This window comes from Phycodurus eques, chromosome 7 (assembly GCF_024500275.1).
Source record: "Phycodurus eques isolate BA_2022a chromosome 7, UOR_Pequ_1.1, whole genome shotgun sequence".
Lineage (NCBI taxonomy): Eukaryota > Metazoa > Chordata > Actinopteri > Syngnathiformes > Syngnathidae > Phycodurus > Phycodurus eques.
In genome coordinates this window covers 3,127,954-3,155,843 of record NC_084531.1, presented here as the reverse complement: position 1 = coordinate 3,155,843, position 27,890 = coordinate 3,127,954, and the positions used below count along the sequence as shown (strand labels likewise).

Genomic DNA, 27,890 nt, shown 5'->3' with positions numbered 1-27,890 from the left:
GATCCGGTATGGAATTCTTTGGATGAACGCTCATATTTGTTTGGCAAAGTTTTAAGCCGGATGCCCTTCCTGACGCAACCCTCTGCTTTTATCCGGGCTTGGGACCGGCCTACAGTTGGCACTGGCTTTTGCCCCCATAAGGTTGCATTGAATAATATACACAACTATCACAAGTCATTCAGATCAAGTAGTGCAATGAAACAACATTAACTGGCAGAATTGGGCTCACCACTTTATTCTGAAAGAGTCGCAAGTACTACCGGAAGTGCTGTTCTTACCTTCAAACGAGAAGAGAAGGCTGCACCTAAAACAACTAAATGGCCGGGAGCAGACTTGAGAGGGTTGGAACCGTGTTTTCGCGGTAAGAAAGTGTTTTTAATGCTCTATTTGTTTTGTTACTTAACCTTATTGTAGCCCCAGAGTTAATAGTGGTTAGCGGCGTGGCTCGTGTTTGCGTTCTGTTCGCCTGAAATGACATCTTTTAAAGGAGCATTAATATCTGTTCAGCAGTTCCCATTATTAACACAGTTTCTGTGCATTTGGATGCTATTATAGTATTTATAAACCACTTGAGCTTTACTGAATAAGCAACTGCGTTCCTTCTAAAGTTCAAATGTTTACAGCGATAACCACATTTTATTCATAAAGTTAATAATATAGACTATCTATGCTGAAGGTTGTGGACATTTTTACACGCTAATTTGTATGTTTGAAGTGCATATTCGACGTACGTCTTAATGACGACATAGATGTGCGACAATAGCTGTACCTTTACTCGGCGACAACTTTGGATAAGATGGCTACACGATTTAAAACGGGAATGTATGGTTAAAATATATAACAAATTTAATCAAAAACGTCCACAATGCAAAATTAGGATGATCCAGTCTCGCAGCTATGACTCAATGCTCAGTCTTTTGAAGGACGCTGCCCAATGGCAGCCTCTTATTGCATTTCCAGTTGTACGACATATTACATTCTGACTACATGATTTTAGGCGCAAATCTGGGTATGTCAACACGTTTTTTAAGTTTTTTTGTAGCAGAATTATACTTGCCAAAAAACAACACTCCATGTCAACTTTAGTTCCACCCTTTAAACATATTGACTGCTGAAAATGTAAAACACGATTCACAAATCATTGAAATATTCCCAATAAAAAAATACTTTAATCACCTCATATTATTAAAATGGTAAATGGTTATTTAGGTAAATCATAGTTAAAACGTAAACTGATGATCTAGGAGTAACACATTAGATACAACAGGTTGGTACAAAGCATTATTGTTGCTGTTTTGAATTTAAATTTAATTTATTAAGCTTCATGGAAGCGGTATGGTGAACGACTGGTTAGCACGTCCGCCTCACAGTTCTGAGGACTCTGGTTCAAATCCGGCCTCGCCTGTGTGGAGTTTACATTTCTCCCCGTGCCTGTGTGGGTTTTATCCGGCTACTCCGGTTTCCTCCCACGTCCCAAAAACATGCATGGTAATCTATCATCACCCACTTTTCAAGTGAGCAAAATTATTGAAATGTGAATGATTGGTGTTTGTAGTTGCTCAGGTGTTGCCTTTTAGATTGATTGGTTAAACATTAGATAGTGCTTGTTTTTGGCTTTGGGTTTCACCTGTGAAAACTCCATTTGCTGTTAAGCTAACATGAAGACCAGAGAGCTGTCTATGGGAAAAATGAAAACAATTTTCAAGCTTAGAGAAGATGGAAAATCGATCAAAAGTACAGCGATGAGCCACAAAAGTTTTAGAACGAAGTTTTATGGACTGATGAGACCAAGAAAGGTTTTGCTTATGATCCAAAATGCACAAGCTCATCTGCATCTGGAACGGGCTCACTTGTCTTTTATTGATGATGTAACTCATGATGCTAGCAGCAGAATGAATTCTGAAGTCTCCAAAACCATTTTGTCTGGCAATTTACAGAAAAATGCATTAAAAGTAATCGGGAGAAGCTTCATCATGCAAGAAGACAATAACCCAAAACACACTGCCAACACAACAAAGGACTTCATTTGGGGGAAAAAGTGGAAGGTCTTAGACTGGCCAAGTCAATCGCCAGACCTTAACCCAATAGAGCATGCATTTTACCTGCTGAAGAGGAGACTGAAAAGAGAAACCACCCCCAGAAACAAACAAGAACTGAAACAGGCTGCAGTAAAGGCCTGGAAAAACATTTCAAATGAAGAATACAACAGTCTGGTGAAGTCAATGGGTCGCAGCCTTGATGCAGTTATTGCAATTAAGGGTTATGCCACCAAATATTAAATGTTATTCACTTTAAGTTAATTTAATAACGTCTGTTCCAATACATTTGCTCATTTGACAAGTGGGTGGCTTCAAACAAAAGGTGCTCTGTCCTGAGTTGTTTAATACCACATCTAGATGTAAATACCATGAAATAAAAGCTGGAGTTCTGAACTTTTGTCTCATATTTATCTTTTGATATGAAACCCAAATGTCTTCAGTATACAACAAAAACAAAGGAATTGACCTTGCTGTTCCAATACTTCAAGTAGGGACTGTAAGGCAGAAGGTTAATTTAACAATTATAAACATCACAAAGAAAACATTTTTTTCACTGCAGGTATTTCAAAATGTAATCTCAAAATTAGTCATTCACTGAAATTAAATATTTTGACCGAAACAAACAAACAAAAAACGACATTAAGAAACCCAAGGCCGAAAACCGAAACACCGGAAGAATTATTATGCCAGTTATTAGTAAAATTGCATTCATGGATATGACCGCAGAGCTGCCAATCTATACCAATTCACTTCCAGAACAATTTGTCTGAATTTCCATATTTTTTAAAATTCTGTCAAGAACATTACCATGGGACAGTTACAGCAGTGTATTATGTAATAGGATTTAAAAAAAAAAAAAAAAATCTGTATACTGTTCAAATGCGCAACATAGTCATGGCTCTACAGTTGTCATCATTAATATATTATGGCTTCCATATTTGTTGTTTGAATATATTTTTTAGGGTTTGGCGCTGTTGGAGGTGTTCATCACTTAACCCTTAGGTAGCAGCAATGCACTTAAACATGCCCAGTCAAGTCAAGAAGTCAAGAAGAAGACACGGAGAAGTAACGTGACGTCATGTGGAACGAATACAATGCGGTGGTCTGTAAATAAAGCAAATGAAAAAAACTAAACATTAAGACTGATTCTTGAGAATGCCACGCTGTGCAACTGTCCGGAACATTTAGCTCAGACAGCGATGGCCCTCCCACTGTCAAACTATTTGCATGATCGCTCACACGACGATGCCTATTTTGGGTGGGCTTGAGCCCACATAAAATAGAGCTAGCCTCGCCACTGGAGGTATCAATGCTGTCTTAGTTTGTCCTGCTTTCAGATTGTCGCAAGAAGTTGTGTAGAACAAATAAGGCATGGAGGAACAAGTTGTCTGACGTTGATATTTTAACGTCTTCATCTTATTTGTATAACTTTTGGCATCAACAGCAGGAGGAAAGTGAACATAATTACATCGGCTACAATCTTTGTTGTTAGTGTTCCATCATGAATGGCTTGTTGATGGAAAGAAACTTTATGCCCTGCAAAGGAAAGTTTGTTTATTTTTGTTATTTAGAAAGTTCACTCAAGACTGTCCAGGAAATATCTTGTTAAAGCCACATCTTCAGCAAAAGTTGTTTATCCAAGTGGTGTTAATTCCTATGTTTTAATTTGTCTGATATAGTATGTGCTTTATTTTTTATTTGATTGGTTTGCAATTCAACATGACTAACTAATTGTGCGAAAATATGATTAACAGGGTTCGGGATTTAATGCGCTCTGGAGTGATAAAGCAAACGGAGAAACCAATCTGGTATGATGTGTATGAAGCTTTTCCACCAAAACGCCAACCACTTTATGTAAAACCCCTTACAAGATCCAGGGTCAAGAAACCAGACCCGGTGCCTGAAATTTTCTACGCAGAAGATAAAATTAGAGCGTAAGTAAATATCAGTTTTTACTATTTCTTGTGATTAGATAGCATCTACGTGTATGACAGTTGATCACTTACAGAGATCGTAGAATATACTGCATTATGTAACATTTATGTCTAACTATGCTTTCAGAAAATTTTATGACCAATATGGGATGGGTCTTCGGCCTTTTGATCTTTCCAAATCAAACTTTGTCTCAACCTGTCAGAGGTATGTATTTTGTTTTTCCCTTTTATGCAAAATGATGATAAATGTTTGGGTTTTGTATTTGTGTTTTTTGTACTGATGGCACACTTGGCTTAGAAACAACATTTCCATAATATTTTATATTTTACTGTAGGTTTGTCGACAAGTATGCACAGTTAAAGAGTCAATCCGAGATGGATGATTCTGCTCTGTTTGAGGAGACCGGAAAGGCTTTACTTGCAGAGGGCATCATACTGAGAAGGAGAGGAGCAGAAACGGTAGGTGTTTTTCCTCCTGGATCATTTGGAAAGGTCCATTCCTCAGACTCAAAAGCACAATTATCATCGACTAAACTCATGTGAAATTCATCATAATAAAAAATTTGATGTGGTTAATAAGTCTAATTATCAATTACCGTAATTTCCAGTGTATAATCCCCACCCATATATAATACGCACCCCCAAAGTTGACCTCAAAATTCTGGAAAACCCTTCTACCTATGTATAATGCATTTTTACAATGCGTGATTTTGCTTCTACCCATGTTCAAAACGAAGTATTATCTGTATTTTGTTAGTTTTTTCAAATAATTATTAAGTTAAGCACTTTATTTGAACACATAATACTTTATTTACTTGCTCTTATTTTGAAATTCACAGCCCTAGTTGTATTTAGTAAATGAGAAAACACACAGTTGTGCTCATATGTTTGATTACCCAGGCAGAATTTTTAAGATGTGTACAATTCTTCAAAAGAAAACAGGCGATACACATTTTATTTTATTTCAATGGGATTCAAATTAAACTGTCAATTATTTCAGAAAAGCATTATAATTAAACAAAACATAACCATAAAGAAATGCATGGTGATTATTGTTCAGTCATCAGTCATATTAAAAAAAAATAATAATAATAATAATTCACGCAGGCTAGTTAACCCTAACGTTTAACGCAACGTCCCAACTTCATTGGAATTGGGGTTGTATGTAATACATAAACATATTTGGGTGCCCGTCTTAACTGAGCAATTGGGTGGGAAGGGCCTTAGACAGGGAGGTGACAAAGAACCCGATGGTCACTCTCTGAGCTCCAGTGGTCCTCTGTGGAGAGAGGAGAACCTTCCAGAAAGGCAACCATCTCTGCAGCACTTCACCAATCAGGGCTGTATGGTAGAGTGGCCAGTTGGAAGCCAGTAATAGGCACATGGCAGCCTGCCTGGAGTTTGCTAAAAGACACCTGAAGGACTCTCAGACTATGAGGGAGAAAATTCTCAGCTCTTATGAGACAAAGATTGAACTCTTTGGTGGGGAATACCAGGCACTGCTGATCACCTGACTAATACCATTCCTACAGTGAAGCATGGTGGTGCCAGCATCATGCTGTGGGGAGGTTTTTCAGCGGTAGGAACTGGGAGACGAGTCAGGATTGAGGGAAAGATGAATGCAGCAATGTACAAAGACATACTGGATGAAACCTGCTCCAGAGTGCTGCGGACCTCAGCCTGGGGCAAAGGTTTACCTTCCAACAGGACAACGACACTAAACACATAGCCAAGACAACGGAGTGGCTTCAGGACAACTCTGTAAATGTCCTTGAATGGCCCAGCCAGAGCCCAGACTTGAATCTGATCGAACATCTTCCGTCAGCCTATTGGTGTGTGAATGGGTGAATGTGAGGATTTATAACGCGCTTTGGACACTGTGATAGTGTAGATAAAGCGCTATATAAGTGCAGTCCATTTACTATTTACCTTCTCTGGAAAGATCTGAAAATGGCTGTGCATGGACACTCCCCATCCAACCTGATGGAGCTTGAGAGGTGCTGCAAAGAGGAATGGGTGAAACTGCTCAAAGATAGGTTTGCCAAGCTTGTGGCATCATATTCAAAAAGACTTGAAGCTGTAATTATTGTCAAAGGTGCATCAGGTTTTGAGCAGAGGCTGTGAATACTTATGTACATATGTCTTATTTTTTTATTAAATTAGCAACAATTTCCCCCAAAAACTTTCACATTGTTTTTATGGGGTGTTGTGTGTAGAATTTTGAGGAAAAATAATGGATTTATTCCATTTTGGGATTAGGCTGTAACATAACAAAATGCGGAAAAAGTGAAACGCACTGAATACTTTGCAGTCGTCACGTTATCATGCAGCACAAGTCATGAGCAGTTGATTGTTTTTCATTTGATTACCTTGGTCCACGAACTTAATTTGTTCCAAGACTGTTCCCAAACCAAATTGTTTCCCACTTTAAATAATCTGAATTAATCTGTTCCAGAACCAATTTATGTTTGTTCGTTTCCTTGTTCTTAAAAATAGGGAGCATGCTGCAACACGTCAAGCAGAAGCTTCCCCGTGAGGCAGCTCCCCAACAGAGGGTAGATTTGACCAAACTAAACTTGCATTGCTAGATCAAAAACGCAAACACTATTCGCGTTTAGCTATTATTTTAACTTTTTTTTCCCCAACAGTAATACAATTACACTGACTAAAGGTAGCTATCACTTGCATTTATCACTATCTTTGGAGTCATACTGAGGGCTAATTTCCAGCAAAAATGAAGATGCCCGAAACATGTGACACAGAACAAACAATGTTTACGCTGTGTGAGAGAAAGTGTAACTCAGAATTCCGTGTGGATGCTGTGACTGTTCACAAACTGAAGCATACTTTGTGAACCAAAGCAGTATCACGAAGTGAGGTTGCACTGTATTTTTATGCTGTTGTTCATACAAATGGCGTTACCATTGTGTTGACATTGCTTAGTGATAGAGTACGCCACGTTCCAACGACTTGCTTAGAAATTTGGGTTACAGTACATCACTGCCGTAGGAACAGAAATCCGTCATAAACAGTAAAGTCCCTGTGTATATATACTGTATGTACTATATACAGTATATACATATGTACTGCATATGGATGTATATACAGTAATCCCTCGCAATATCACATTTTATTTTTTGTGGATTCAGTCTGTTGCAAATTTTCTTTAAAGGTCAGTGTAGTGCAGTTACTCACCACCCTCTAATACAGTTAGCTTTGTAGGCTAATTGATGTAAATGTGGCAGCAATGACTCAGAGAAGGTCAATCGGGCTCTTGTTCTTCACAGAAAAAGAAAGCGCATTGGCGTCACATGTCACATAAGCAGGGCATACCCAATAGGCATTGTTTGTGGTGTGTGTGTGTGTGGAAGGTGACCTCAAGTGGACAAATAGAATACATGCACTTCACTCCAAAGTGCAGTTTCACAAATTGGCATTTAAATGCATATATGAAACTGAAATATTTATCGAGTAATATAATAAATTGATTGTGTTTTTCATTTACTGCAGGGGTTTTCTGGAAAGTAACCCCTGCGATAAACGAGGGTTTACTGTACTGGATTTATACATTGTCAAATATACTACAGTACATCGCAAACATGACAGTCAAGTATTGATTTATTGAAATATTCTTATAACCAAATAAGAGGAAGGTTGAAAGTGCAAGTTTGAACAAATGATCATAGTTTTACTTTGCTTTTTATTTTGCAGGTGTCAGCAGAGTCCAGGGATCCAGTGTTGGAGCTAAAGCTCACAGCCATGCTGGCAGAGCAGCAGTCAGTTGGTGATGACAGCAAGGAAATGCCAGAAGAGCATACGACACACACACAAACGTTGTAGAACTTTGACTTTCTGCTTACCTGGAAGCTCTGGTCACTTGTGGAAATAACATCATGGTTGTCAGGCAGGGGTGTACAAAGGATCCTATCTGATCTGGGGACTTCAAGTAGCCTCCAGCTTTCTTTGTCAAATGTCACTACTGTCAGCCGGCTACATTCATTTAGTTATCACATAGATACCTTGTAAAACTCTTGATTCTACACTGCATTCTGAATATCAATCCAATGATGTTTCATAATGGTATGTTGTGTGCAACTGCATGGAAACAAACTGGCAATACAATTGTATTTATACCAGACAAAGGACCATGATTGAGAACTACTTAAAAATGTCTCATTGTCTTTTTGAATTAATGTAAAGATGAGGAAAGTGCTCAGCAACCAAAATACTTTTTGTGCTCCTGAAATATTAGCTACATCCTAAATAACAATTGCCAAATTATTCTAAAAGGTAGTTTTTTAAAGTATAAATAATGCAATCCATTTTCTGTAGCACTTATCCTCAATAGGGTCGTGGGCGTGCTGGAGCTTATCTCAGCTATCTTTGGGTGGGAGGCAGAGTACACCCTGAACTGGTCGCCAGCCAATTGCAGGGCACATATAAACAAACAACCAATCACACTCACATTCACACCTATGGGCAATTTAGAGTTTTCAATCAACCTACCATGCATGTTTTTGGGATGTGGGAGGAAACCGGAGTACCCGGAGAAAACCCACGCAGGCATGGGGAGAACATGCAAACTCCATACAGGTGGCTACGGTGCCGCTTAATGTACATATATGTATACATTTACATAATAATCACAACAATTGGGCTGCATCAATGAAGGGTACACTTAGAGTCAGAAGTAAGAACCAGAACGGATGTTTAATTATGCACCACTAAATAGAACATAACTGAGATGTGACCTTGAGTGTGGGTTGGACTCTTTATATGTTGAGTTTCAAATGTGTCCAGTATAGCAGAGAGTTATTTTGTATCCCCCCCCCCCATGTTGTTGTCAACATGAATGTTAAAGTCTCCTGTTATGACAAAATAGTTGTAGTCAGTACAGGTAACTGACAGCAGTTTTGAAAATTCCTCCCTACATTTCCCATTGTGTCTTGGAGGTTTTTACACATTATTAAAACAAAACCCTTTGGGTCACTTTTTACTTTTAAAAAAAAAAAAAAAAAAAAAAAAAAAAAAAAACAACCAGATATTCAAAACAGCTAAAATTACCAAATATAATTTCATTATACTGAAATAAAGATGTAAAAATAACAACCATTCCACCACTTTTTCCCCCCCTCAATTTGTTCAAAATGTTCGTGATACTAAAATTTGTTGGTGCTGCCTCGCTTACAGTATAAAGGTGTTAAAGCTACACTCAGTCAACCATGTTTTACTATGGAATGAAAAGTCTACATCAGGTGAGTCAAACTAATTTTTAATCGCTAACCACATCGTAGTTATGGTTTCCTTCAGAGGGCCGTTCTGTTAAACCTTATAAACGTCGACTTAATCACCTCATTATTATTACACAACAAATTGATAAGTTTTGAAATCAGAAGCTAATGAAAATTGTTTGTTCAACTTGCTTTCAATTTATTTTGAAAGGAGGATTGGTAGGTGGATGGAGGTGCTGAACGATGAGGAAGTGAAATCCAGGAGACGGCTGGAAAGGGATTTGGTGTTTTGTGTTGGGGTTATAACAGTAAAGGGAATCGTGGCTTACAAAAAATGTCTGTCGCCTGATAGTCATTTTTTGTATTGCTCAAAGAATGGAATTATGGATCATTGTCAGACTTTCTGAAAGTTTTGGCGGATTATCCGATTTCCCAGGAACTCCAAAAGCAGCATTAGATCAAACTGTATGAAGCACAGATATGAAGACTAGCACTAGCTACCCAATGTGCCTACGTGGCGGCCATGTTGGGGAGGTCGATGTTAAAGGCATTGTCTCGTAACTTGCTAATTTCTCAACTTTTGTCAATGTCAAATCATGTGCTATTTAATACTATATTTTATTTTTTTATATAAAAATAGAAATTTCATTTCTGGGCTTTCTTTCTGAAATCAGATTAAAATGTTCCCATTTTAGGTTAATTAGGATGCCTGTCTGTGTCCTTAACACCACCTTGGAAGAATGTGAGTGACCACAGGGTCAGAGTTGAGTCCTCCGCGAAACCAGCATTTCTACATTATAACGTGAAACTTATCACGTTATAATGTAGTCCTATATATAATGTAGTCCTATATATAATCCTATATCGTTTCTTAAGGGCAACAGTTCTGGCTCGTGGAATACGAGGACAATTATTATTATGATATACAGATATGTTTTTTCATTTTATTTTGACGGGAAATACTGGATGTTCTAAGGCATACCTGATCCACACACCATACCGGTAGGTGGTGGTAAGGCATGTAAATATTTCTTGCCAAACACCATTAAACATGCATAGAAGAAGAAGAAAACGCGGACCAGCCAATAAGAAGCCTATTTCTCACCGTCAACAGGAAACCACGGAAGCGTCCTTGGAGATGTTCCTATTCGTATAAGCTTCACATTTTGCATTCTGAGCGAAAACCATCCCTACGGTAATGAGGTGACATAATTTGGAGATGCAAAGGGCAGTCGGATAGTTTGAAGGTAAGCTCTTTTGCGAAGGGCTTACCTTATCTTTTTACAAATGTTTTTTGGACCTACCTACCTAGCTGTAGCGAAACGGTGCCTAGCTAAGTTCAATGTATTTGAGATGTTTTACCCTTTTCATTCGCGGAAATCCTTGCATTGAATTTTATCAAAGTGTAATTGTTTATTTTATTTATATATCGACCTCGAATATATATATATATATATTACATTTAATGTATTAAAAATATACAATGCAGCCAGTGCAAACTGTAGGCCGGTCCCAAGCCCGGATAAATGCAGAGGGTTGCGTTAGGAAGGGCATCCGGTTTAAAACTTTGATAAACAAATATGAGAGTTCATCCAAAGAATTCCATACCGGATCGGTCGTGGCCCGGGTTAACAACGTCTGCCACCGGCGCCGTCAACCTGCAGGGTGCCGTTGGAATTTCAGCTACTGTTGGTCGAAGAAGAAGAGGTGGAAAGCGGGTTCTTCGGCAGAAATAGAAGAGGAAAACAGAGAGCCTAGAACTAAATGTGGGGACTTTAAATGTTGTGAATATGTTGGGACTATGACAGGAAAATCTCAGGAGTTGGTTGGCATGATGATTAGGAGAAAGGTTGATATATTGTGTGTCCAGGAGACCACGTGGAAAGGCAGTAAGGCTAGAAGTTTAGGGGCAGGGTTTAAATTATGTTACCATGGTGTAGATGGGAAGAGAAATGGAGTCGGGGTTATTTGTGGCTATGCCGCACAGGTAGGATGTCACCTAGAGGTGAAAGGGAAATTCTGGAAGGAGCTAGATGAAGTAGTTCTGAGCATCCCAGACAGAGAGAGAGTCGTGATTGGTGCAGATTGTAATGAACATGTTGCTGAAGGAAATAGGGGTGATGAAGTAGTGATGGGTAAGTACGGAGGGACAGATGGTGGTAGACTTTGCAAAAAGGATGCAAATGGCTGTAATGGACACTTTTTTCCAGAAGAGACAGGAACATGGGGTAACCTACAAAAGCGGAGGAAGAAGTACGCAGGTGGATTACATTTTGTGCAGATGATGTAATCTGAAGGAGGTTACCGACTGTAAGGTTGTTGTAGGGGAGAGTGTGGCTACACAGCATAGGATGGTGGTGTGTAAGATGACTCTGGTGGTGGCGAGGAAGATGAGGAAGACAAAGGCAGAGCAGAGAACCATGTGGTGGAAGCTGAGACAGGACGAGTGTTGTGCATCTTGGTGAGACTGGTTCTCGGTAGACAGGAGGAGCTTCCAGAAGACTGGACCACTGCAGCCAAGGTGATCAGAGAGGCAGACAGGAGAGTACTTGGTGTATCCTCTGGCAGAAAAGGAGAGAAGGAGACTTGGTGGTGGAACCTCACAGTACAGGAAATCATACAAGGAAAAAGGTTAGCTAAGAAGAAGTGGGACACTGAGAGGACAGAGGAGATGTGAAAGGAATACATTGTGATGTGACACAGGGCAAAAGTAGAGGTGGCAAAGGTCAAACAAGAGGCATATGATGACATGTATGCCAGGTTGGACACTAAAGAAGGAGAAAATGATCTATACAGGCTGGCCAGACAGAGCGATAGAGATGGGAAGGGTGTGCAGCTGGTTAGGGTGATTAAGGATAGAGATGGAAATATGTTGACTGGTGCCAGCAGTGTGCTAGCTCGATGGAAAGAATACTTCGAGGAGTTGATGAATGAGGAAAATGATAGAGAAGGGAGAGTAGAAGAGGCAAGTGTGGTGGACCAGGAAGTGGCAATGATTAGTAAGGGGGAAGTTGGAAAGGCAGTTGGTTCTGATGGCATTCCTGTGGAGTTATGGAAGCATCTAGGAGAGGTGGCTGTGGAATTTTTGACCAGCTTGTTCAATAGAATTCTAGCGCTTGAGAAGATGCCTGAGGAATGGCGGGAAAGTGTGCTAGTGCCCATTTTTAAGAACAAGGGTGATGTGCAGAGCTGTGGGAACTATAGAGGAATAAAGTTGATGAGCCAGACAATGAAGTTATGGGAAAGAGTAGTGGAGGCTAGACTCAGGACAGAAGTGAAAATGTGCGAGCAACAGTATGGTTTCATGCCTAGAAAGACTACCACAGATGCGTTATTTGCCTTGAGGATGTTGATGGAAAAGTACAGAGAAGGTCAGAAGGAGCTACATTGTGTCTTTGTAGATCTAGAGAAACCCTGTGACAGAGTACCCAGAGAGGAACTGTGGTACTGCATGCGGGGAGGTCTGAAGTGGCAGAGAAGTATGTTAGAATAATACAGGACATGTACGAGGGCAGCAGAACAGTGGTGAGGTGTGATGTAGGTGTGACAGACGAATTGAAGGGACTGCATCAGGGATCAGCCCTGAGCCCCTTCCTGTTTGCTGTGGTGATGGATAGGCTGACAGATGAGGTTAGACTGGAATCCCCGTGGACCATGATGTTTGCAGATGACATTGTGATCTGCAGTGAAAACAGGGAGCAGGTGGAGGAACAGTTAGAAAGATGGAGGCATGCACTGGAAAGCAGAGGAATGAAGATTAGCCGAAGTAAGACAGAATATATGTCCATGAATGAGAGGGGTAGTGGGGGAAGAGTGAGGCTACAGGGAGAAGAGATAACAAGGGTGGAGGACTTTAAATACTTGGGGTCAACCGTCCAGAACAATGTTGAGTGTGGTCAGGAAGTGAAGAAACGGGTCCAAGCAGGTTGGAACGGGTGGAGGAAGGTGTCAGGTGTGTTCTGTGACAGAAGACTCTCTGCTCGGATGAAGGGCAAAGTTTATAAAACAGTGGTGAGGCCAGCCATGATGCACGGATTACAGACAGTGGCACTGATGAGACAACAGGAAGCAGAGCTGGCGGTGGCGGAAATGAAGATGTTGAGGTTTGCTCTCGGAGTGACCAGGTTGGATAAAATTAGAAATGAGCTCATCATAGAGACAGCCAAGGTTCGATGTTTTGGAGACAAAGTTAGAGAGAGCAGACTTCGATGGTTTGGACACGTCCAGAGGAGAAATAGTGAGTATATTGGTAGAAGGATGATGAGGATGGAGCTGCCAGGCAAGAGAGCTAGAGGAAGACCAAAGAGAAGGTTGATTGATGTCGTGAGGGAAGACATGAGGGCAGTTCGTGTTCGAGAGGAAGATGCATGGGCTCGGCTTACATGGAAAAAGATGACTCGCTGTGGCGACCCCTAAAGGGAAAAGCCGAAAGGAAAAGAAGAAGAATGTATTAAAAATATACCACGGTCATTTGATACTTGCATTTCTATCTGCAGCAATCATGAGTGCGCCTATGGTTATTGGAAACCAGCTCATCCTTGAAGAGGACTTTGATGAAAACTACATTCCCTCTGACCAAGGTAAATATGAGCATGTGGGATTTGGGCTTTCAGTGCCCGGGCACGAGCCCTCGATGCCCAAGGAGATGTCTGTGTGACTCTGTGGTCCTCTTGACTCCATTTCACACCTTCCAAATCAAAGTTAGCATTTTGATACACTGTGTGTGAAAGATATTGTTACCGACAGTATTTTAGTTTGCTTGCTAGCTGTTTGAATTTAATAAACAAAGCCACTCACTGCTTTGCACATATTTGTGGAACATTGTAAAATTATTGAGCCTAGCCTCATATGTTAATCAAAATTTCAAATTGGGCAGACTGGGCACTCGTTGGGAATGACTGGGTTAATGTTTGATTCCAAACATGTCCGAAAATGGGCAGTCATTTCAATCACTTTTCCAAAAGCTAAAGTCCATAAATGGCTTGCTTAAAACACAAAGATAACCTTTTTTCCTTTGACAGAGGACTAAGGAAATCAGAAAGTAGTCCAATTTGACTAAAAGTCTGAGGATTTGAAATCTTAATTTATATTTAAAAAGTGGTTCTATTCCTTTTCACTTCCTTTCCATCATTGGACAGTTAATTATCCACCCAGTTGAGATTCAACTTCATTGTATTTTAAGTCAGTTGAAGCTGTGCAATTTTCAATAATGCATTTTTCATTTCTGATAATGGTTTGGTAAATTCAATCCAGATCAGGAGTATTATAAATGTATTTTTGAGATATGAGATATTTTATCTACTGTCCTGCAGAAGGTGCTTAATGAATGTCTAACTTTACCCTGTAAAAAAATAAAATCTATGTATTTACAAAGTAATTGAGGGAAGAGAACCAATGCTATGTCGTGGATTTAGAATGTGAGCTGGACCTCCTAAAATAAATTTCTCAATTGTTTCATTGAAAATAAAAACAGCTCTAGAGAATAGAGCCACAAACATGTAAAGAGCTCCAGGCATGACATGGGACTATTATATCGTATAGTTGTGACATGCACACAAAATGCTAATATATAACCACAAAATAGGTGGGTTTGTTATCATTCCGATTAACAACTAAGCAAATGGTGCCTTTACTACAAACTGCAATTCCCGGTGTCCTTAAGGTAAGTGTCTTTTCATGTTCTGTTTTCGTGAATAGCCTGCAATGCTATGCTAAGGTGTTGCAAACTCTTGTTCCATGTGCCACCCTTTTAACTTTGAGCACCTGCCCTCCAAAGGTCTCTGCACGCCCCTGTATACTAAATTGAATGCTTTCATCGTGCAGAAACATTGGAGATAAATCCCCAAAATATATTTATTGGCCTTTTTTTGTCATACCCGACTTTTTCACAAGTCCACAGTTTTACATATCATTATTTACTTCTTTTGTTTTAACTTCCACTCCTTAATGTGTTATTTTCCCCATCTTACCAGATATCAGAGAGTATGCAATGCAGATAGGCATTGATCTTGACAATGAGACGGAGCTCATGTGGCTGGCCAGGGAGGGCATTGTTGCCCCTCTTCCACCGGAGTGGAAGCCTTGGTAAGTCACGTGATGTACTATCGTCAAGTTTCTATGGGTTTTGAAAGCGAGTAAAACACTGTAATGTAAAGATACAGAGATGAAGTGGCGTCCAAACAGGTAATACAACCCCAATTCCAATGAAGTTGGGACGTTGTGTTAAACATAAATAAAAACAGAATACAATGATTTGCAAATCATGTTCAACCTGATATTTAATGTTAAAACTGATAAACATTGTTTTTATCAAATAATCATGAACATAGAATTTTATGGCTGCAACACGTTCCAAAAAAAGCTGGGACAGGGTCATGTTTACCACTGTGTTGCATCACCTTTTCTTTTAACAACATTCAATAAACGTTTGGGAACTGAGGACACTAATTGTTGAAGCTTTGTAGGTGGAATTATTTCCCATTCTTGCTTGATATACAGCTTCAACTGTTCAACAGTCCATGGTCTCCGTTGTCATATGTACTTTTCAGCATTAATGGTGCCTTCACAGATGTGTAAGTTACCCATGTCATTGGCACTAACACAGCCCCATACCATCACAGATGCTGGCTTTTGAACTTTGCGTCCATAACTGGTTCTTTTCCTCTTTGGCCCGGAGGACACGACGTCCACAATTTCCAAAAACTATTTGAAATGTGGACTTGTCGGACCACAGAACACTTTTCTACTTTGCAGTGATTTCTCCAGATTCTCTGAACCTTTTGATGATATTATGGACCGTAGATGATGAAATCCCTAAATTCCTTGCAATTGTACGTTGAGGAACATTGTCCTTAAACTGTTCGACTATTTTCTCCCGCACTTGTTCACATAGAGGTGAACCTCACCCCATCTTTGCTTGTGAATGTCTTGCTTGTGAATATCATGGTACCCACCTGTTCCCAATTAGCCTGTACACCTGTGGGATGTTCCAAACAGGTGTTTGATGAGCATTCGTCAACTTTCTCAGTCTTTTTTGCCACCTGTCCCAGCTTTTTTGGAACGTATTGCAGCCATAAAATTCTAAGTTAATGATTATTTGCTGATAACAATAATGTTTATTAATTTGAACATTAAATATCTTGTCTTTGTAGTGTATTCAATTAAATATAGGTTGAACATGATTTGCAAATCATTGTATTCTGTTTTTATTTAGGTTTAACGCAATGTCTCAACTTCATTGGAATTGGGGTTGTACAATACTAAATGTGTATTGTGTACACAGGCATAACCTGGTGCAGTTAAAGCTGATTTTAATTGAATTTTGGCCTTTAATTCTCAGATTTGGTGGCTTTTGGGAGCACAATTTACATTCCTATATCTACACATATTGAGTAACCACATCAAGGCTGTGAATCCACCACTGTAACTGTATTGGACAGAAATGTACCATCTGGTCAAGGCTCAAAGACTGTTTTAGACATCCGAGAGTGGCAGCACATATTGACCTTCTTTTGCCATCTCCAGGGAGCTGTCAGCAGCAGGCCATCAACAAGCTACTTATGATGGTATCATTGGCATTACTTGTTCTTGTATATACAGGGTACGGAAAGTATTCAGAACCCCTTAAAATGTCCAGTCTTTGTTATATTGCAGTCATTTGCTAAAATGATTTAACTTAATTTTCTTCCTCATGAATGCAAACATGCAAATCAGTCTCCTTTCGGCGAAAAATGTTTGGCTACTCTACAAACCTCTGGAGCGGACTCTATTGCTGCTCTTACGTTAAAGCAACATTTTTGTTCATCAGATCAGCCAGTATTGTATTTGTTGCACTGTTCTTTTGTATTTTCGTGTTGAGGTGCTGCGGGTCGTGGCCCTGGTTGTGGTCCCAGCGGAACCGCCAAGCACACGTAACATCGTCGACAAGAGTTGATCCGCTAGTACATTTTGTATTAATTAGGACGATGTTAAGGATTATGTCACAACACAGGAAGTTGAAGCTGAAGTTGGAGGCCAAAACAAAAAAGCAAAGAAATGAGGCAAATTAAATTTTAATCTTAAATTTGTACATCAACATGTACTTGAGCGGTGTAAATAAATGTTTTTCTGTGTGAAGATTTTTAAATAAATTTTGCCTTATTGTACTCTTCAGAGTCACCCAGATTTCTTAATTTATGTTAAAATAAAAAAAAATCTCTGCGGGGGCCCGGGGCATCCCCCCATTCCCCCGCTACAATGTTTGTTCATTGCCTTTGGTGTTTGCAGGTCTGTTAATATACACACAGCACCCCATATTGACAGAAAAAACGGAAATTTTTGCAGATTTATTAAAAAATAAATATCACTCAGCCAAAAGTATTCCGACCCTTTCCCCAGTATTTAGTAGAAGCACCCTTTTGAGCTAATACAGCCATGAGTCTTTTTGGGAAAGATGCAACTAGTTTCATGAGCAGTGCCTGGTTTGCTTCACACATACCGCTTAGAATTAAGGCCAAAACGTTCTAGCTTGGTGTCATCAGACCAGAGAATCCTATTTCTCACCATCTTGGAGTCTTTCAGGTGTTTTTTTTATTTTTTATTTTATTATTATTTTTTTTTATTTTAGCAAACTCGTTGCGGGCTTTCATGTGCCTTGCACTGAGGAGAATCTTACTTCGGGCCACTGGTGGATGGATGCAGTGATGGTTGACTTTCTAGAACTTTCTCCCATCTCCCGAGTGCATCTCTGGAGCTCAGCCACAGTGATCTTTGGGTTCTTCTTTACCTCTCTCACCAAGGCTCTTCTCTCCCGATTGCTCAGTTTGGCCGGATGGCCAGCTCTAGGAATATAAATATATATATTTATAATCTATATGTATGTGTGTGTGTGTGTGTGTGTGTGTGTATGTGTGTATGTATATATATATATATATTTATATATATATATATATATATATATATATATATATATATACATGCATATGTATATATATATGTATATGTATATATATGTGTATATATATATGTATATGTATATATATATATGTATATGTATATATATCTATATATGTGTATATGTGTATATATATATATATATGTATATATATATATGTGTATATATATATATATATATATGCATGCGCCTGAAAAAGCATTTCAAATGAAGAGTGCAACAGTTTAGTGAAGTCAATGGGTTGCCCTTTCCCCTTATTAACACATTCACTGCCATTGACTGCTTTAGAAGTCAAATATCCATGTTAACTGGGAAGGGTGGCAGTGAATAAGTTAATGATGCCTTGGGTAAAGCTTGAACCACAGCTCCCAATGGATTTTCAACAAAAAAAATGTTGATTATTGTGAAACACCGTGGTGACTGTACATTAAAATGTGATCTTAAGGCAAAGATTACTCATCGTTTTGCCATCTTTGTGCAATCTTGTGATCCTGCCTGCAGTCAAGATGTAACAGGAGAAATCTATTATTACAACTTCTCCTCTGGTGACTCCACTTGGGATCACCCCTGCGATGAGCACTACCGCGGCCTCGTTATCCAAGAACGTGAACGCATCCAGCGCACTGCTGCAGCCGGTAGCTCGGGGCCCAAGAAGAAGAAGAAAACAAAGGAGAAAAAAGATAAAAAGAAGAAGTATTCAGCTAAAAGTGGAGTGAGTGGCTCTTCAATTTTCATTTCAGCAGAATGGAGTATGTTATTTTCAATAAATTGAACCATACGACTGTAAGTAATAATATTTCAGAGCTGCCAAATGTTACGGAACATCCGTATTTCACTGAACTTTGATGTTTTTTTTTGTTACCAGGGTTCAAAACAGAATTGGCAAAAGTGAATTCATCCATAGACAGATATTTTTGATGGATTGTCAAATTCTCATATACTGGTACTTTGATTCAGGCTGCAACTGCGTCCACCATTAAAATGTCGATGTACTAAAAACATCAAAATGACAAATACAGAAGCCATAATTTAGTCATGATTATGACTGTCACACAGAAATGTTCTTGACAAAATTTTTAAAATATGTAAATTCAGACAAATTTGGAGAAGTTATTCTGGAAGTGAATTTTCATAGGACGCAAGCTCTGCTTTTTACTTGATTTCTTCTTTGTTAAAGAATCAAAGAAAAAAAATCAAACTAATCAAATGTTTATTGTTGGAAAACATCATTGCGCTAAGCAAAATCATGACATGCATAATGTCATGCGGAATGCTTCTGACTTTGTAATTGTTGACCTCCTCTACCTTGCAGGGCCCGGGTTCAACTTTGAGGTCTTTGCCACCCCCACTAGGAAGCCTAGCTTCTCTCAGTGGTCTTGATGCTCCTGTCCTTGGTCCAATCTCTGGATCTGCATTCCCACGCTCACTCGGATCTGGGGGACTGGAACCCCTCAAAGCATCTCCTGGGCCTCTTGGGGTAATCTATAAGAAATTGTATGCTGGAGTTTGATTTTAATCTATAGTGGAACCTCCATATCTGAATTACTCAAACGTTTTACAGTAAAGAACAAAAATGAACAGAAAATTACGGCTTTAAAAAACAAACAAAATGGGGGGTTTCAAGCAGTTCATGTTTTTTGTAATGTCAACAGATTGGTGAAACAGTAAAAGAGGGGGAAAGAATGTTAAACATAGACCCGGAAATGGAACTGACTTCGATGTAGGAAAGCAACTGACTGGCCATAACTCAATGAGCAATACAATTACATAGATCATTTTACTCTTAAGACTATGTGAGTCCCGGGATGCACATGTCATTGAAACATTGAGTCCCAACCCGGGAACAATGAGTCCCTGCAACTTATCATCACGGAATACAGATACAGTAATCCTATGCCATATCATGGTTCTTGCTTTCACAGTCCCCCTATATAGCAGATTTTTCTTCCAGGTGTTACTCTTATTTTCTATACTGTTTGTACAATATTTATGTGTTATCCATTGCTCATGTTCTCTCTCACTGTATTATATATGTTTAGGTCTGTCATGATAGCAATTTTTTTAGGAAGATATATTTTCCCAAAAACTATCACAACAAACGATAGTATCATTGATGTTTTTTTATTCCACTGAAATAACATACATGCAAAGCAGTCGCCTTTCGGGAAAATTGGCCGTTTTGAACTCAAAATAGGCCATTTACGTGAATCGTATAAATCCGATGAGTTTTTCTTGGGGGGTCGCCGTCGCTGACGTCATAGACTGTTTCGTACTCCTTGAACGCTGGCACATCCACACAGATGTAACTTCTGATTACTCCGCGGCGGACTAATATGTGCGCACATCGGCCTGAGGTTCCGTCTATGCATTCGGGACCTGCTTTGTTTGAATAAGTCACAGGAGTTGACTAGACCAGAAAAAACACTTCCGCCGCTTCTGTTGTTAAGAAGTAACGGTACTTTTACTGCGTTACAATGATCTAAATGTCGTTCGCTACTTTTATTGATCAATTATTGCTTATTTATCAACTATTTCCTGCGCGAGACTACGACTTCGACTTCCGCATTGGCCGCTGTTTGCGTCAATCCAAATTAAGCGCTGGTGACGTTTAAGTCTAGTTCACCAATCAAATAACACGAGAGTCGCATGACCTCACACAACATCTTCCATTGGGCTTCCTGGGCATAGGTATTAACACTAGATAAGACAGCCCGGCTGATTGTCGTGCCTACCTGGCGGTCATGTTGGGAAGGTCGTCGTTACCATGAAGGCAATGGCTCGCTACTCGTGTTTACATTTAGACGAAGAAAAACAACAGCTGTCATGCATTGTAGTATTTGTCTGGCACTGTCTGCGCAAATGTGGATATTCCAGCTCAGTTCTAACTTGAGAAAACTGATTCACAGTTTTGCTTTTCAATGTGTTTTTTGAGTGGCAAAATGCCAATGTTAACTCGCAAACTGTGATGCGAGACTGCTTAATTCGAGCCTTGTGACGGTGTGAATGAATGACAGTGTGAATGGTTATCTCTTTATGTGCCATGTGATTAATTGGCGACCAGTCCACGGTGTTGTACTCGGGTGGAATTGGCTCTAGCTCCCCGCCATCCTGAACAGGATAAGTGGAATATAAAATGGATGGATGTTGCACAAAGGACCGTGAAGTTTAGATTGCCATTTTACCACTGGAGCCCATGACATTATGTATATTATTATTATTCATATTTAAGGCTCCCTCTTTTTTCAAAAGAAATTATGGTATACCGTTTTTTTTTTTATTGTTAGGCAATTGGGTGCGTTTACTCAAAGACTGTAAATTCACACTTAAAGTGTTAATTTATTTTCCCCTCTTCATCAGGTACTCCGTAGCAGCGGTGCTGCAAGTGTTTTAAGTTCCAAGAAGGAAGAAAAAGTATATCTTACCGTGCCTGGCTTTGATGATGCTGATGAAAATGAGGTACAGTACATCTATTAAACAAATACAATGGTGCCTTGAAATGCAAGTGACCCGAATTGTTTTTTCGAGATACGAGCCGTCGATTGGCCGAGTCTTTGCTTTGAATTGCGAAGCCAAACTTACTTGGAGATACGAGTGCTGTATGGCGGCATGTGGCTCCACTCACTTCATAACTAGCAGCAGATATAATTAGTAAATATTCTTAAAAAAGAGGCTTCAAGCTGTTGATTGCCATTAACAGTTGGAATTTACTCTCAAACTAACCATAAAACAAAGAAAATGTGTTTTTTAAACAACCACATAGCCTCCATAAAGCATACAATGGAAAACACCACAGCCACTTGGGCTAGCAATTAACATAACACAAAAAAATAACACCAGCCCAGGGTGTAAAAAAATAAATAAATAAAAATAAAAATGTGTGAAAACCATTTTAGGTTTGGGACGAGATCCATTACGCCGGAGAAATTATGGAGATACGATGATGAAGTGTGTTCTGCAGAAGATGCAAGCTATTTCATGCTAATGCAATTTGGAGGTTTACACGAGCAGATGAGCTTTAAATGGCATATCATCATTAAAGAAGAACTGTAGATTATGTGGGGGTGCAAATGTTACTGTCTGTTCAGTACCGTACAAGTTTTCTTATTAAAAAAGTTTTTGGAATCTAACTGCTGACGAGAGACAGAGCCTTCCTGCTGCAGGAATACACCACAGGGGCACAAAAGGGTGGGGTGCGGGGATAGAGCGAGTGTTGAAGAGAGAGAGAGAGAGTACTACATTGTGTGTGTGAGACTTTTTTGGCATGATTGCACTTCATAAAACCAGATAATGTTGCATTGTCATATAATATTTTTATGACTATTTTACACTAAACTACTTTATTAAAAATGTTAAAAATGTTTTTTTAATGGGACTTGAATGGATTAATTGCATTTCTGTTTTGAGATAAGAGCATGGTCATGGACTGAATTAAACTCAAATCTCAAAGCACCATGTGATGATGATTTTTTTTTTAAGTCAAGTCAGCAGTCTTCAGACTGGGAACTGATGAACCTTCACCTAGATATGGATGACCTCAAAGCGGGCATACAGTATGAGGTACGCATGACACTTAGATTAAAAATATATATATTTTGCTTTGTTTAGGGCTGCAACTAATGATTATTTTTAAATATAAATTATTCTGTCTGTTATTTCTTTGATTAATTGATGAATTAGATTAAAATAACTTAAATTTCCATCAGTTTATTAAAATGATCAAATAAAAAGAATATTTGCAGGTATCTTTATTCAATAACAGGACATTTCAAATTGACAGTGCAGAAAATGGATAAACAAATTAATTAGTTACTGGTTTGGTCTGTAACATGTCAGAAAATAGACAAAAATATTGATCATTGTTATCCAAAGTAAAAGAAAATATTTGCAAATGTCGTATTTTGATGAAACACAAAGATAATCAGCCTGCTTTATTATTATAATACTAATATTTACTGCTTCATGATTAGAATAAATATAATTACTAATGTTTACTGTCGAGAGGTTGAAATTCTGACGATTTGGACACTTTGAAAGTTAAACAAGGTCTGTAAATGATTAATGGGTTATCAAAAATCATTAGCAATTTGATAATCGATTATTTTTCAATTAATCGTTGCACCTCTAGTTATGTTACATTTTAGCCGATCTACGCCTTTGTCAGCAAATAATGGGACTTTTTTTAAATGATAGGCTTTATTTGTTTGATATTTTTTTTACACCTTACTTTCGGACTTCTATTGCTCGTGTGTGTGTGTGTGTGTGTGTGTGCATGCGTGCGTGCGCACGCGTGTGTAACAGGACAGTGATGCTAGTGCTGTAGCGCGAGCAGAGGAAAGGACTGAACCAGAAATGCAGGACATATCTAGGGGCCAGAGCTCTGAACCACCATCACGACAGGTAGGCTCAATGATACACATGCAAATACGAGATTGTTGTTCTGAATTTTTTTTTTTTCACTGTTATTCATTTTTCATTTAAAATGAAACTTTAATTTTTTGCTTATGTCATCATTTTTTAATATTCAACCATAGTTGTTGGTGACTTGTCATATTTATAAGGTCATCTCAGGCATATTCACCTATTATTTCCCCAATCAAGCTAAGCGACAACATACAGTTCCATACACTACTGACAAAAAAATTAGGGATAGTCAGATTTTAGGTGAAAATTCTGGATGGACCTAAAATGCACTTTTGCAGGTGAACTTAATTTGTCCTCTAAACTTTTGAATACACATGTTCAATGTTTCAGTACTTTTTGCACAACTTGCTGTTCTCTCACAAAGAGCTTAACGGCAAAATTCACAACAGGTGCTTGCGCCATGAATCGGCCAATATATTTCCTGTTTCAATAAGCATTGGTATTTAAACAGTCCTCACAGTGATAATACTGTTGACATTTTAACATCAAGAGACCAAGGCACCACCGAGCAATTGCTCAACAGAACCTTGCCATTGCGAGACTTTAAACAGGATGTTCTCAGCGTTAAGTGACCACTGTGTCACAGAGTGTCTACATGTGGCAACAAAGCTATAGAGTAGAAGTGTATGTTTTTGGAAACAAATGGAGAAAAAAACAGCTGTTGTGAATTTTGCAAACTTTTTTTGGCTCCTTTTTAGAGAACAGAAAATTATGTAAAAAGTACTGAAACGAACAGTTAAAAATGTAATTTAATTAAAATAAAATGTAAAAGTTTAAAGAAGGTCAGATTTCATTTTATTTTGGTCATTTGTAATGAAAATGTCAAAACCTTGAGCGTTGACTGAAATAGAGAGTCCACATTGAAGCGCTTAATGATGCTGGGTATTATATTTTATGAGGTGGTCAAATAAATTTGTTCAGCAAAGTATATCATATACAGTGCCGTGAAAAAGTATTGATCCCCTTCTCAAATTATTTTATTTTTGCATAATTTCCCCACTTAAATGTGTAAGATCATCAATCAAATGTAATTATCAAACAAATATAACCCAAGTGAACTTAAAATGCTGTTTTTAAATGGTGATTTCATTTATTAAGGGACAAAAAAAGTTACCTGGCCGTGTGTGGGAAAAGTAATTGCCTCCTAAACCTCATAACTGGTTGGGCCATCTTCAGCAGCCACAACTGAAATCAAGCGTCTTCTATAACTGGCAATGAGTCTTGCACATCTCTCTGGAGATATTTTGGCCCACTCTTCCTTGCAGAATCTTTTGAATTCAGTAAAAATTGAAATACATTGGCATGACCTTAAAAAGGCCGTTCGGGCTCGAAAACCCTCAATCAAATTCAAGTCTGGACTTTTACTAGGCCATTCCAAAACCTTTTTTTTTTTTTTTTTTTTTTTTTTATAAGCCATTCAGAAGTTTATTTTTCTGGTGTGTTTTGGATCATTATCCTGCTGTAGAACCCAAGTGCAGTTAAGCTTGAGGTCACAAACTGATGGCTGAACATTCTCCTTCAGGATTTTCTGTTAAAGAGCAATCACAGCAAGTTGTCCAGGGCAGCCCAAGACCATCACACTACCACCACCATGTTTGACTGTTGGTAATTTCTTGTGTATAATGGGCACGCATGTATAATACGCACTTTCTTATTTTGAAATTCACAGCCCTACTTTTATTTAGTAAATTAGAAAACACACACACTTGTGCTCGTATGTTTGATTACCCAGGCAGAATTTGTAAGATGGGTTCAATTCTTTAAAGAAAACATGAGGGACCAGGCGGAATTTTTATTTCAATGGGATTCAAATTAAACGGTCAAGCATTTCAGAAAAGCATTATCATTAAACAAAACAATAATTTATTTATAACCACTAGGTGGCGGTGGCATTTTGAAATAAAAGTATACAGCTTTTTCATAACCAACAGATGGCAGCATACATTTAAAAAAATGTGCATTATACACGTGAAATTACGGTATGTTCTTTTTATGAATGCTGCGCTACATTTACGCCACATGTAATGAGACACGCACCTTCTAAAGTGCTCAACTTTCATCTCGTCAGTAATTTTTATATTCTCCCAAAAATCTTTGGAATCATTCCGATTTTTTGTTGTTGTTGTTTATTTATTTATTTTTTTGCAGAAGTAAAACGAGCCTTTATGTTCTTTTTGGTCACCAGTGTTTTTTGCCTTGGAACTCTGCTATGGATGCCATTTTTGCCCTGCCTCCTCTTTATTGTTGTGTCATGAACACTGAACTTAACTGATAAAAGGGATGCCTGCAGTTCTTCAGAAGTTGTCCTGAGTTCCTTTGTGGCCTCCTGAATGAGTCATTGCTGTACTCTTGGGTTAATATTTGTAGGCCGTCCACTCCTGGGAAGGTTCACCGCTGTTCCATGTTTTCTCCATGTGAGGTTAATGGCTCTCCCTATGGTTCGCTGGAATCCGAAAGCTTTAGAAATGGCGTTTGTAACCCTTTCCAGACTGAAAAAGTGGGGAAACTGCAAAAATATAAGAATTTGAGAAGGGGCCAATACTTTTTCATGGCACTGTATCATAGCAAGAACCTCATTGATTTGGAGATGCCGGAATTATGATGCGTTAAAAATCTGTTTTGTTTGTCTGAAAACTGCTTGCTATTCCAGCCTACTTTTGTCAGCAGTAATCACATAAGTACTTACCACATGTTTTCTCTGTTTGTAGTTTAGGTAAAATTGTATTTGTCTTTGTAACAGAAGTAGGTTCACTACCTTTTCACCATTTTCTAATTTAAACTTATTTTCATCTTATCCTCCTGTGCATTTTTCTTTCATCTTTCTGTCTTTTGATATTTTGTGACCTTTGCACCATGATCCAGGATGTGTTTAAGTAGCTTCTGTGCTGCTGGGATCTATCCTACGGGCATGGCTGCCACTGTGCCTTCCTCCTTGTGCTTCTGTCTACCTACTGTCACTGCTATTGTTTTGCCATCTGAATCCCAACAGCATGGTCACCCTAGTGTCTCTCGTTTATAATTCATATTAAGCTAGGGCCATTTCAAATCAGTTATTTACACTATGATTGTGGACCTGTGTTTTTGGCAGGATCTTCATGATTTATCTGCATTACTACCATAAAGTTTGGACTAACTGGAACCTTTTTAAACAACTTTAACCCATTTGGCTTAAACAAGGATACTGCATATTTGCGGCTTTTCCCGATCCCGGTGCATCACGTTCTTGTCTATTCTTAGATTTTCTTTCACTCCACAAAATCATGTTTACGGGTCATGATTTTTTTCGATGAGCCCCACGATGAAGTAGTAACTGTGTGTGTGCACACTGAACAAAAATATAAACGCAACAATTGTTTTTGCTCCCTTTTTTGTGAGCTGGACTCCAAGATCTAAAACTTTTTTTCTACGTACACAAAAGGCCATTTCCCTCAAATATTGTTCACAAATCTAAATCTGTGTTCGTGAGCATTTCTCCTTTGTTGCGAGAATCCATCCCACCTCACAGGTGTGGCATATCAAGATGCTGATTATACAGCATGATTATTGCTCAGGTGTGCCATAGGCTGGCCACAATAAAAGGCCACTCTGAAATGTGCCGTTTTATCACACAGCACAATGCCACAGATTTCGCAATTTCTGAGGTAGCGTGCATTTGGGATGCTGACTGCAGGAATGTTCACCAGCACTGTTGCCTGTGAATTGAATGTTCATTTATCTACCATAAGCCGTCTCCAAAGGTGTTTCAGACAATTTGGCAGTACATCCAACCGGCCTCACAACCGCAGACCACGTGTAACCACACCAGCCCAGGACCCCCACATCCAGCATGTTCACCTCCAAGATCGTCTGAGACCAGCCACCCGGACAGCTGCTGGAACAATTGGTTTGCATAACCAAAGAACTTCTGCACAAACTGTCAGAAAACATCTCAGGGAAGCTCATCTGCATGCTCGTCATCCTCTCGACCTGACTGGAGTTCGTTGTCGTAACCGACTTGAGTGGGCAAATGACCACATTCGATGGCGTCTGGCACGTTGGAGAGGTGTTCTCTTCACGGATGAATCCCGGTTTTCACTGTTCACTGGCAGATGGCAGACAGCGTGTGTGGCGTCGTGTAGGTGAGCGGTTTGCTGATGTCAACGTTGTGGATCGAGTGGCCCATGTTGGGGGTGGGGTTATGGTATGGGCAGGCTTATGTTATGGGCAATGAACACAGGGGCATTTTATTTATGGCATTTTGAATGCACAGAGATACCGTGACGAGATCCTGAGGCGCATTGTTGTGTCATTCATCCACGACCATCACCTCATGTTGCAGCATGGTAATGCACGG

General features: G+C 39.1%; 2 protein-coding genes across 4 annotated transcripts in view; both read left to right on the top strand.

The window, feature by feature from the left end:
• Positions 1 to 273: 273 nt before the first annotated feature.
• mrps23 (mitochondrial ribosomal protein S23) lies at positions 274 to 8,932 on the top strand. Its single transcript, XM_061681778.1, has 5 exons — positions 274 to 361; positions 3,794 to 3,973; positions 4,101 to 4,178; positions 4,309 to 4,432; positions 7,685 to 8,932. The coding sequence occupies exons 1-5, from the start codon at positions 318 to 320 to the stop codon at positions 7,811 to 7,813; spliced, it is 555 nt and encodes a 184-aa protein (XP_061537762.1). The 5' UTR covers positions 274 to 317; the 3' UTR covers positions 7,814 to 8,932.
• Positions 8,933 to 10,251: 1,319 nt separating this feature from the next.
• Positions 10,252 to 27,890, top strand: part of LOC133404856 (centrosomal protein of 164 kDa-like) — a 43,634-nt gene continuing 25,995 nt past the window's right edge. Inside the window, exons 1-8 of one of the 3 annotated variants that reach the window (XM_061681290.1) lie at positions 10,252 to 10,399; positions 13,701 to 13,784; positions 15,177 to 15,288; positions 18,638 to 18,848; positions 19,449 to 19,613; positions 21,494 to 21,592; positions 22,613 to 22,693; positions 23,435 to 23,533. In XM_061681290.1, the coding sequence (XP_061537274.1) occupies positions 13,706 to 13,784; positions 15,177 to 15,288; positions 18,638 to 18,848; positions 19,449 to 19,613; positions 21,494 to 21,592; positions 22,613 to 22,693; positions 23,435 to 23,533 (846 nt within the window). In that variant the 5' untranslated portion in view covers positions 10,252 to 10,399; positions 13,701 to 13,705. Of the gene's footprint in view, positions 10,452 to 13,700; positions 13,785 to 15,176; positions 15,289 to 18,637; positions 18,849 to 19,448; positions 19,614 to 21,493; positions 21,593 to 22,612; positions 22,694 to 23,434; positions 23,534 to 27,890 lie in introns of all 3 variants that reach the window. The other 2 variants (XM_061681289.1, XM_061681291.1) reach the window with 2 other exon arrangements.

Bases quoted from the DNA above. Each gene is read 5' to 3' on its own strand.
- mrps23 (XM_061681778.1), top strand. From the start codon at position 318: ATGGCCGGGAGCAGACTTGAGAGGGTTGGAACCGTGTTTTCGCG. The intron at 362-3,793 runs GTAAGAAAGTGT...TATGATTAACAG, and splicing joins GTTGGAACCGTGTTTTCGCG to GGTTCGGGATTTAATGCGCT. The intron at 3,974-4,100 runs GTAAGTAAATAT...CTATGCTTTCAG, and splicing joins GCAGAAGATAAAATTAGAGC to AAAATTTTATGACCAATATG.